Genomic DNA, 9,892 nt, shown 5'->3' on the forward strand with positions numbered 1-9,892 from the left:
TAATAATTAATAGAATGAGTACTAGTTAAGTCATATTTTTTTTTTTGTATGATAAAAAAATATAACCAAAACCTTTTTATAACATTTCTTCGCGTCAATTTATTTTTTTATAAAACTCTAAATCCTAACCATCAAACATCAACGCTTCAAAATCAAAGAAAAAAGTGATCGTTAGTGGATTAATTTTACTTACATATTGAAATCGAATGTTATTAGTTCTTCAATATACGAAATGTTTGTATCAAATTTAATGGTGGAACAATATTAAACCCATTTAAAAGTTTTTTAAGATTGAAATAGTACGTTAAAAAATTTTTGGGACTGAAGTAAGACGTTTGAAATGTTAGGAACTAAATTAAAATTTCATCCTAATATTAGAGACCAAAATAATACTTTATCTTTAAATCTAATATAAATATTTACTTTTCATCCAGTTTTTTTTGTGACTATTTCATCCAGTTTTATTTGTCACTAAATTTTTTTATTTGTGATTAATTAGTCATTATTTCATTATTTGTAGGTTGTTTTTGTGTTATATGCTTGTTGTGTTGAGCTTTTTTTCATCCTTCAAAAAATAAAAACTAAAAAATTTGAAACATTAAAAATTTCAGAGTTTTAAGATGCATTTAGCTTGGTTTTTATTTTAAATATTTTTTGTTCTTAGAATTTTATAAAATAAAAAATAATAAAAGTAATAAAATTATGTGTTTAGAAAGAAAAAGAAGACGGACAAATGAATATGCTCATTCCTCAAGACGACGACGACGACGATGATCAAGTTAACACATTTACTCACTGTCACTAACAAGCTTCCTCATTCTTCCAAATCATGCTATTCGATTTGGAACCCTAATCGTTCCTTGTCTCTCTCTTCCCCTTTCCATTCCCACTACTATTCTCTCACAGGTATGTACACCTACCCACATTCTCTTTCTCGCTTTCTTTCTCCCAATTCCCACTTCTATGCAACAAAGTTCATTTTTTTAATGCAAAAACCGTTCATTTCAAGCTTTTATACTTGTTTCAGATCACAGGGTACTCCACAGGGTTCTTGAACAATGCAGAGTTTCCAGGGATTCCAAAACTGCAGCAAAAACCCATGCAAGGCTTGTCGTACTTGGGTATGCTACGTACCCATCACTTGTTTCTTCTCTGGTTTCAACCTATGCTAACTGTCACCTACCCCACATTGCAAATCACGTTGTTCATCATGTTTTCACCCGTGTTTCGAACCTATTCAACATGAACTTGATACTTGAAAGGTTGATGAAAGTTGGGCAATGTGGTGTTGCCAAGAAGGTGTTTGTTAAAATGCCTGTTCGAGATGTTGTTTCTTGGAACACCATGATTGGAGGGTACGTGAAGAACTCGCGGGTTGTTGATGCACTGAGCATTTTCAGGGGGATGCTGAATGCTAAAGTTGAGCCCGACGGGTTCACATTTGCTTCTGTGGTTACTGCGTGCGCACGCCTTGGGGCTCTTGCTAATGCCAAGTGGGTGCATACTTTGATGGTGGAGAAGAGGATTGAGCTGAACTATATACTTAGTGCTGCATTGATTGACATGTATGCTAAGTGTGGTAGAATTGATGTTTCAAAATGTGTTTTTGAAGATGGTGTGCGCAATCATGTGTCAGTTTGGAATGCTATGATTAATGGGTTGGCAATTCATGGGCTTGCTTTGGATGCAGCTGCAGTGTTTTCTAGGATGGAGATGGAAAATGTTTCACCTGATAGTGTTACTTTTATTGGGATTCTGATAGCTTGTAGTCATTGTGGATTGGTTGAAGAAGGTCGCAAGTACTTTGATATGATGCAGAATCAATTTTTAATTCAGCCGCAACTTGAGCATTATGGAACCATGGTTGATCTGTTAGGACGATCAGGGCTTTTGGATGACGCGTATGACATGATTAAAGCAATGCCAATTGAGCCCGATGTTGTTATCTGGAGAGCACTTTTGAGTGCTTGTAGAAACCATAGAAAGAAAGAACTTGGTGAAGTTGCAATTGCCAATATATCACGTCTTGAGAGTGGTGATTTCGTCCTGCTATCGAATATGTATTGCTCTTTAAAGAACTGGGATAGTGCTGAGAGGGTGAGACAGATGATGAAAAAGGGAGGAGTTCATAAAAAACAGGGTAAGAGTTGGATTGAATTGGGGGGCAGCATTCACCAATTCAAGGCAGCCAATCACTCGCATGCTGAAATGAAAGCAATTTACAGTGTGTTGGAAGGACTGAACCAAAGGGCTAAGCTGGAAGGCTTTGCTCCCATGACAGAGTTGGTTTTGATGGATGTTTCCGAAGAGGAGAAAGAGGAAAATTTAAACTTTCATAGTGAGAAGTTGGCCTTGGTCTATGCCGTGTTGAAAACTAGCCCTGGAACTAAAATCAGAATTTTCAAGAATCTTCGTATCTGTCAAGACTGTCATAATTGGATAAAAATTGTGTCCAGAATATTAAACAGAGAAATAATCGTGAGGGATCGCATCCGTTTTCACCAATTTGAAGGTGGTTTTTGCTCTTGCAGAGACTACTGGTAGAGGTAGCTATTCGAAGTAATACTTAGACACTTAGGCATTTATAGCACTTGAATCTTTGGCGTGCCTCTCAATAAGGGTAATGTTTCCTTTACCTCCAGCCGATCGCATACCATCAATGTTGATTTTGCAACAGCTATGGTTGCAAGCAAGGGTGATCAAGTGGAAAACCTGAGGATTTCAAGTTGGCATTTTGAACTTGCCCATGTTAACAATGCATCACTTGGGTACCATAAAATTATTGTTACAACTAATGCCAAAAAAAATGTCGTTGTTACAACTTAGAAGTTAGAAGCACTGAAATTGAGAGTTCCTATTATTATGATGGTATCAAGTGCCTAATTGGGTAGCATTGGAGATTGAAATGCTCTGATTGGACTGAATGACACATCCTATTATTCTGCCTGGGCTATGCATGATTGTGTGAAAGTCAACGGAAACCAAGTTTATTGGCATATTGCAAATCATCCAGTACCTTTCTATGTGGGTAAGAATATGCTTTTGGCATGCATTACCAAGTTACCAGAATTAATTGCTTACGATGATGCCATTAGATTACTTATTGTTCTGAGAAGTGAGTGTTAGGCCATTGTGTTCTTTTTAATTAGGGGGATGAAGAATGGGTGGAGGTCAAATTAGGCTAACCTACGTCATGTGGATATGAAGACCCACCAAGTCACCAACTTCTTAAAATTATGAGAGACCAAACTATTATGCATAAAAATGAAATAACAGTATAAACATAAGATTTAATATATGCATTGTCTTCATATAAATGTCAAACTGTTATTGCATTTGTTTGCAAAAAGTGTCCAATTTTAATCCTTTTGAGGTTGGGGAAAAAAAAAACTTAAAAAGAGCGTATATTTTGGGGAAAATAAAGGATAAAAAAAGAATATCATGTTACCAACCACAGCCATTTCTCTTGTATTTCTTTCCCATTGGACTCTCTTTCTCAAGTCATGCCAAACTACTTTTCCTAAAATGTCCCTAATCTCAGGCCATCATGTTTTACATGATCAAACTTTGTGCTTAAAAAATGTTTCCATTACAATTCAACTTTATAAACATTTTGGCAAAATAGAACCTTACAATTTGTATTCTCTATTGGAAATGTTGACACAGCATGTCAGCACTATCATTGATCTTATTTTCCCATCTTCACATCATTTTGCACTGGTACTGGTTGCAGGTCTAGCAATCCTCTACTTTGCATACAGAAGAAAAGCACCAATTTACTTGATAGACTTTACCTGCTACCGTCCACCTAGTTCTCATAGGCTACCTATTGCCATGTTTGAAGAGAATAGTGTTTTAGATGATTTAGATCCAGAGTCTGTTGCTTTCCAGTGCAAGATCATAGCGAAATCTGGATTCAGTGAGGAAACAGCCATTACTCCATCTTTAGCACAGATACCAAAAGTAAAATCTCTTGCCTTAGCCCTTGATGAGGTCGAAACCATAATGTGTTCAGCAATCTCAGACCTGTTTTGGAGAAACAACATCAACCCGAAATCCATCGACATACTAATCACCAACAGTTGTGTGTTCTGTCCTACACCATCTCTTAGTGCCATGGTGGTTAACAAGTTCAAGATGAGGAGCAACATCATGAGCTTCAACCTATCAGGTATGGGGTGTAGCGCCGGAATCATATCGGTCAGTCTGGCTAAGGACTTGTTGAGGGTTCATAGGGGCTCATTAGCTCTAATTGTGAGCTCAGAGACCCTTAATCTGAATTGGTACACAGGTAAAGTACACTCCATGTTGCTGACTAATTGTCTCTTCAGAATGGGTGGTGCTGCTATATTGATGTCTAGCAAGGTTAATGATAAACATAAAGCAAAGTATGAACTACAACATATTGTTAGAACGATCAATGCTAAAGATGATCAAGCTCATAGATGTGTCTACCAGGATGTGGATCCAGAAAACAAAGAAGGTATTGCGATATCAAAGGATGTTGTCCATGTGGCCGGAGATACATTGAAGAAGAACATAGCTTCACTAGGGCCATTAGTTTTGCCATTGAGAGAGCAATTCCTATATGTAATTTCTATTATATGCTGCAAGGTGTTGTATGGAAGAAGATCAGGCATCTATACTCCAAATTTCAATCTCGCCTTCGAGCATTTCTGCATACACTCCGGGGGAAGATCTGTCATAAATGCCATTGAGAGAAGCTTGAGGTTAAGGAAACAGGACGTGGAAGCATCCAACATGACCCTTTACAGGTTTGGAAACACGTCGTCTTCTTCGATTTGGTATGAGCTTAGCTACACAGAAGCGAAAGGGAGGATGAAACGTGGCGATAGGGTGTGGCAAATCGCCATTGGAAGCGGATTCAAGTGTAGCAGCGCGGTGTGGAAATGTTTACAGGACGTGACCCCGGACAATGGCAGTGCTTGGAGGGATACAATTAACATGTACCCTGTACAAGTAACTGATATGAAAATAAGCTGAAGCTGCTAATCACTATTGTGGAGTTTTAGTTCCTTGTACACATTTTGTGTTTTGCTGCTTTCAACTTTCAAGCTCCAACTTCTTTATTCCTTTTCAATGATCTTTAATTTTTAAACGAATAAGGTGTAATATCTGCAAAATTCTTATCAAATAGCACTAGCTAGGACTTCAGTGAAGAAACAAATCAAGTGATAGATTTCAAAAGGGATCAAGCATATAATGATGTAAGAGAGTACAATTTTATTTATTAAGTCCCGCATTTAACCTCTTCTTTACTTCTGTCACTGTGTTATAAAAATTCATCCATTTATTCTCATAACACGTTTCCACCTAAAATTAAAAATTTTAGCAGAGAAATTTTTTTTGGAATACATGCTACAAGAGGGTAGTATAATACAATATACTATAAAATACAATTGAAAAAGAAAAATATATCTCTAATGAAACAAGCTTGCCATGGCATTGATGCTGCTTATTTTGATGCCAAATATACAGGCACGGACCTACATGGAACCATGGGGGGGCACTTGCCCCCACTCTCATTTAATTTTTTTAAACAAAAAAAAATATATACATATATAATATGCCCCCATTTTAAATTTTAAATGATCCCATTACAAATAAATTAAACTAATTATTTAAAACCTTGAATCCATTTTATCTTGCTATCATTTTGATTATGAGTTAACCTAATTAAATTTAGTCTTCTCTCATTCTCAAATCCTAGTCGTCACTCATTTATTCTCTTAAACTCTCTTCTTAGTTTCATATTTTCAACATTTTTTTTCTATTCCTTGTTTAGTGGTCATCTTGTCTTCATCAACAGGTAAATTTTAAATTCTCTATTTTGTTTTATACAGCTCTCTATGATTTTATGTTTTTTTTCAATTTTATTGTTTCTCTTTTCATATTTTCGATTGCAAATTTTAATTCAAACAATTATAGTTTAGGTATTAATCTATTTTTATATTCTCTTCATGAATTTATATATTTTATTTTATTTTTGATTTAGTGATCCTTATTATTTATTTGTTTATCTTTTATTCTATTCTATTATATATAATTATGTTGCATATAAATTTCTAAAGTGAATCGATCAATTTACTAATTTAGAATATATATTTTTTATTTTTAGAAATAATAATGGAAAAATATTTTAAAAGAAAGCTACCACTAGAATCTGAAGTCACTTCATTAGTCTCTTCTAATAAAAAAAAGTTTTTAAAATTCAATGTAAAAAGTTTCATAGTTGATCCTGAACAACGACCCAAAATTTTAAATTATGATATAAATGACAGAGATGAAATTAGACAAATTTATTTGTGAAAAGATCATTGTCAACCAAGAGAATATAATTTTCTACAAACATATTTTGGGACTTTTTTTGGTAAATTTAATGCTGATTGGTTTGATGAATTTAGCAATTAATTGGAATATAGTATTTCATAAGATGCTGTTTTTTATCTCTATTATTATCTTATGAAATCTGATAGTGCGAGTAGTAATGCTTTTATAAAAGAGCTCTTTTTAAATTTAAATTAATATATCTTTTGATAATAATGTGAATTATTTTTGCCCCCTTACCATAAATTTTCTGGGTCCGTCACTGCAAATATATGTATATCCTATCCATTGGAGTAATAAATAGATATCTATATATATATATATAATCTTAATATAGCTATCTAAGCAGGCCAGATTTTGATATTCTGTGCATCTTTATTTTCTTTTTCTGTGTGATTTTCCTTTCTTCCTGACTTTATTCTGCAGAGAGAGAACCGTCAAGAGAGCCTTTGGAATCGCCGAATAGCCTTTGTCGGAAATCAGAGACCATTCTTGGAAGTCCTTCGCGGAGGGACACGGTGGGCTGCCAGCCGAGAAGCTCTTTGGCTTTGGAAATGTCTGGCTTCCTCTTATGAGGATCATCCTCTGTGTTTGGCCTAAACTCTATCTTGGCATTTTTGTCTATGGTTTCTTGCACAACCTGCACAAATTAAACCAAATACTCAAATTCATATCATGTCCTTTTGAGTTCTTATACAAATATTTATGAAAAGGTGAAATTGTCTTTATATGAAGTTGATAGTTGAAAATTATTGAATGACAATTTAGTTAAATATATCAAATCATTTAATGATTCAACTATCAACTTTAAATGAAGACAACTACACATGAGACTTCACCATATGAAGATGATGAAGCAAGATAGTTCAAGTTAGTATATACATATACCTGAGCAAGTTCAAGCATGGTGAATTCACCAGGGTTGCCGAGGTTGAAAGGGCCAACATGATCACCTTCCATTAGTCGCATTAGGCCTTCTACCTGTTGGGTACACAAACCCATGTCAAACATTTCCTCTAATCTTCTTAAATATACTCATTTCATATAGAGAACAAGGACTAACTCATCGATTGAAATTCAATCCAATAATAGATGATGGATCAATTGCAATAGTACCTTGTATAAACTATAGGTAAGAAAACAAGAATTACCAGGTCTGAAACAAATTGAAAGCTTCTTGTTTGTTTCCCGTCTCCATATACAGTCATTGGTTCCTTCCTCAATGCCTGAAAAATCGTTTGGAACAAGGAGCAAATAGTGTAGCAACTAACAAAGCAACAAAACCAAACCCAATAAAACTAAGGTTGAGAGTTTCATTTACCTGAGCAACGAAGTTGCTAACCACACGTCCATCATCAATGCTCATTCTTGGTCCATATGTGTTGAAGATACGAGCAATCCTTACCTATATATACAACAATTTAATTAATTTCATTGATTAATTAACTAACAACAATTTGAAGATATTAATGTATATGAAGTGTGAACAAATTACAAACCTCAATACCAGCACCTCTGTGATAATCCATGCTCAAAGTCTCAGCAACTCGCTTTCCCTCATCATAACAACTCCTTACACCTATAATTAATACCCCATAAATAAATTAAACATGCAATAGCAATGATATTAATGAAAACGTGATAATAATTTTTAAGTCTCATTACTAATATATAATATATACCAATTGGATTAACGTTGCCCCAGTAAGTCTCAACTTGAGGGTGCTGAAGAGGATCACCGTACACCTCACTAGTGCTTGTAAGCAAAAACCGGGCGTTGATTCTCTTTGCTAACCCCAACATGTTTAGAGTTCCCATCACATTCGTCTTGTGCACACATTAGAATCAAGGACTCCAACTAATATGTGTGTAGTCATTATAAATGGTGAGCTATTGTTTATTTATTTATTATTTTTTTATCTATGTTTACTAAAGTTTCTTTTAAACTTTATATAGAAGTATAAAACCATCACTTGGTATTGTGTCTGATAAGAATAAAAATGAGAAAAATAAAAATAAAAATAAAAATCTGATAACTATAAAAATGCAAAACCAAAGCACTTTATTGAAGAAACAAAATTGACATGATAGAAATTAAAAACATATATATAAATATAAAGAAGAAAAAGGAAACTTTAATTAAAAAAAATTATTTTTTTTAAAAAATAGACATTTTATTATGTGCTTAAATATTAATAGTTTTCTTTTATCTAATTAGAAAAATCATTTAACTCAATCATCTACAACATAAAAAATGTTACAAAATAATGAAAATTAATCTATTTCCAAAAGTATAATTTCTTAAATTTGTAGAGTCATCTGTTCTTGTATCTATCACACTCATGCATTTTTATTTTTTCTTTCATATTTCTTGTTTAGCATATTAGTACTAATACAAATATCTAAACCAATTCATGAATAATATGATCCTTTTATTAACACCATACTTAATATATGTGAATATTTCTTATCTGTATGTGATGTTAAAGGTCATGCATGATCAGACAATAATAAGAATAATAATTGGGTAATGATTTGAGGAAGGATATGATAGTCTTGACAGGATTATACTTGTAATGAACAGGTGAAGCAGGACAAGCCAAGTGATAGATCTGATCAACCTCCAAAAGTATTGGCTCAACGACGTCGTGTCGTATCAGCTCAAAATTAGGGTTCCTAAGGTGATGCAGCACGTTCTCCTTTCTACCCGTGAACATGTTATCGATCACAATCACGCTGTCTCCTCTCTCAATCAAACGGTCAACCAGGTGACTCCCCACGAATCCAGCCCCTCCGGTCACCACTATCCTCTTCCTCCGCCCTTTGACGCCGCCGGGAACGCGAACCACGTCGGGTTTGGAAGTTGCCTTCGTTGCGTAGCTGGAATCTTCTAGAAGGACGCGGCGTGTCGGGAGCGTGGCGGAGGGCTCGGAGGAGTCGGCGACGATCGGGAAGGTGTGGAAGAAGAGTGCGGAGATGGCGATGCCGACGAGGAGGAAGGGGATGCGGTTGCGGAAGGCGCGAGACATTGGTGCTCCGGGCTGGGGAGGGTGCGGTGGGTCGGTGGTGGGCTTGCGGGCTCGGCTTTGGGCTCTGTGGATAAGTTCAGAGGCGGGAGAAGAGCTCATGCTGAGATAATAGTGTTAATTAATTCTAATTCTAATTAATTAAAACGGGTTTGTTATAGTTACTTAGTTACTTGTAATATAAGAAAAGGGATAATTGAGAATGTGAATGTGTTGGTGAGTGAATGAATGCATGGGTGGGAAATGGAGAGTGAGGGGTGTGTGTGGTGTTTGTGTTGGTGGTATTGTGATGCATGAAATTTGGCTTCATAATCGCTCTTCATCGTTTCATCAACCATTCATTACCATTGTTGTGGTGATCATTGAGGAACCACTCTCATGCATGCATATAATGATACAAGATTGAGACACAAACCACGTGTATGCATTCTCCATTATTAACTAAAACAGTTCAACTAGGTGTCGCGTCATGCTCTTTTCAATATTTAATTTGTTCATTGTAAGACGGGATATTAATT

At 35.2% G+C, this 9,892-nt stretch overlaps 3 protein-coding genes across 3 annotated transcripts; 2 read left to right on the forward strand and 1 right to left on the reverse strand.

The window, feature by feature from the left end:
- The first annotated feature begins 724 nt into the window (after positions 1-724).
- On the forward strand, positions 725-2,544 carry LOC107639042 (Tetratricopeptide repeat (TPR)-like superfamily protein). Its single transcript, XM_016342455.3, has 2 exons — positions 725-906; positions 1,028-2,544. Exons 1-2 carry the CDS (start codon positions 771-773, stop codon positions 2,542-2,544), a joined length of 1,653 nt encoding a protein of 550 aa, XP_016197941.1. The 5' UTR covers positions 725-770.
- A 344-nt stretch (positions 2,545-2,888) lies between these two features.
- On the forward strand, positions 2,889-5,279 carry KCS21 (3-ketoacyl-CoA synthase 21). Its single transcript, XM_016342457.3, has 2 exons — positions 2,889-3,028; positions 3,734-5,279. The coding sequence occupies exons 1-2, from the start codon at positions 2,953-2,955 to the stop codon at positions 5,002-5,004; spliced, it is 1,347 nt and encodes a 448-aa protein (XP_016197943.1). The 5' UTR covers positions 2,889-2,952; the 3' UTR covers positions 5,005-5,279.
- Positions 5,280-6,727: 1,448 nt separating this feature from the next.
- LOC107637642 (UDP-glucuronic acid decarboxylase 2-like) lies at positions 6,728-9,632 on the reverse strand. Its single transcript, XM_016341027.3, has 7 exons — positions 8,898-9,632; positions 8,031-8,178; positions 7,848-7,927; positions 7,670-7,753; positions 7,500-7,574; positions 7,237-7,329; positions 6,728-6,988 (listed from the first exon to the last, which is right to left on the reverse strand). Exons 1-7 carry the CDS (start codon positions 9,474-9,476, stop codon positions 6,764-6,766), a joined length of 1,284 nt encoding a protein of 427 aa, XP_016196513.1. The 5' UTR covers positions 9,477-9,632; the 3' UTR covers positions 6,728-6,763.
- Positions 9,633-9,892: the final 260 nt, after the last annotated feature.

The sequence above is a fragment of the Arachis ipaensis genome, chromosome B4 (assembly GCF_059453495.1).
Source record: "Arachis ipaensis isolate K30076 ecotype BB chromosome B4, ASM5945349v1, whole genome shotgun sequence".
Taxonomy (NCBI): domain Eukaryota; kingdom Viridiplantae; phylum Streptophyta; class Magnoliopsida; order Fabales; family Fabaceae; genus Arachis; species Arachis ipaensis.

Excerpts from the sequence above, each read along its gene's own strand:
- LOC107639042 (XM_016342455.3), top strand. The coding sequence starts at position 771 with ATGATCAAGTTAACACATTTACTCACTGTCACTAACAAGCTTCCTCAT. Across the intron at positions 907-1,027 it reads CCACTACTATTCTCTCACAG|ATCACAGGGTACTCCACAGG; the intron begins GTATGTACACCT and ends TACTTGTTTCAG.
- KCS21 (XM_016342457.3), top strand. The coding sequence starts at position 2,953 with ATGCATGATTGTGTGAAAGTCAACGGAAACCAAGTTTATTGGCATATT. Across the intron at positions 3,029-3,733 it reads TCCAGTACCTTTCTATGTGG|GTCTAGCAATCCTCTACTTT; the intron begins GTAAGAATATGC and ends TACTGGTTGCAG.
- LOC107637642 (XM_016341027.3), bottom strand. The coding sequence starts at position 9,476 with ATGAGCTCTTCTCCCGCCTCTGAACTTATCCACAGAGCCCAAAGCCGA. Across the intron at positions 7,575-7,669 it reads TTAGCAACTTCGTTGCTCAG|GCATTGAGGAAGGAACCAAT; the intron begins GTAAATGAAACT and ends ACGATTTTTCAG. Across the intron at positions 6,989-7,236 it reads CCATGCTTGAACTTGCTCAG|GTTGTGCAAGAAACCATAGA; the intron begins GTATATGTATAT and ends TAATTTGTGCAG.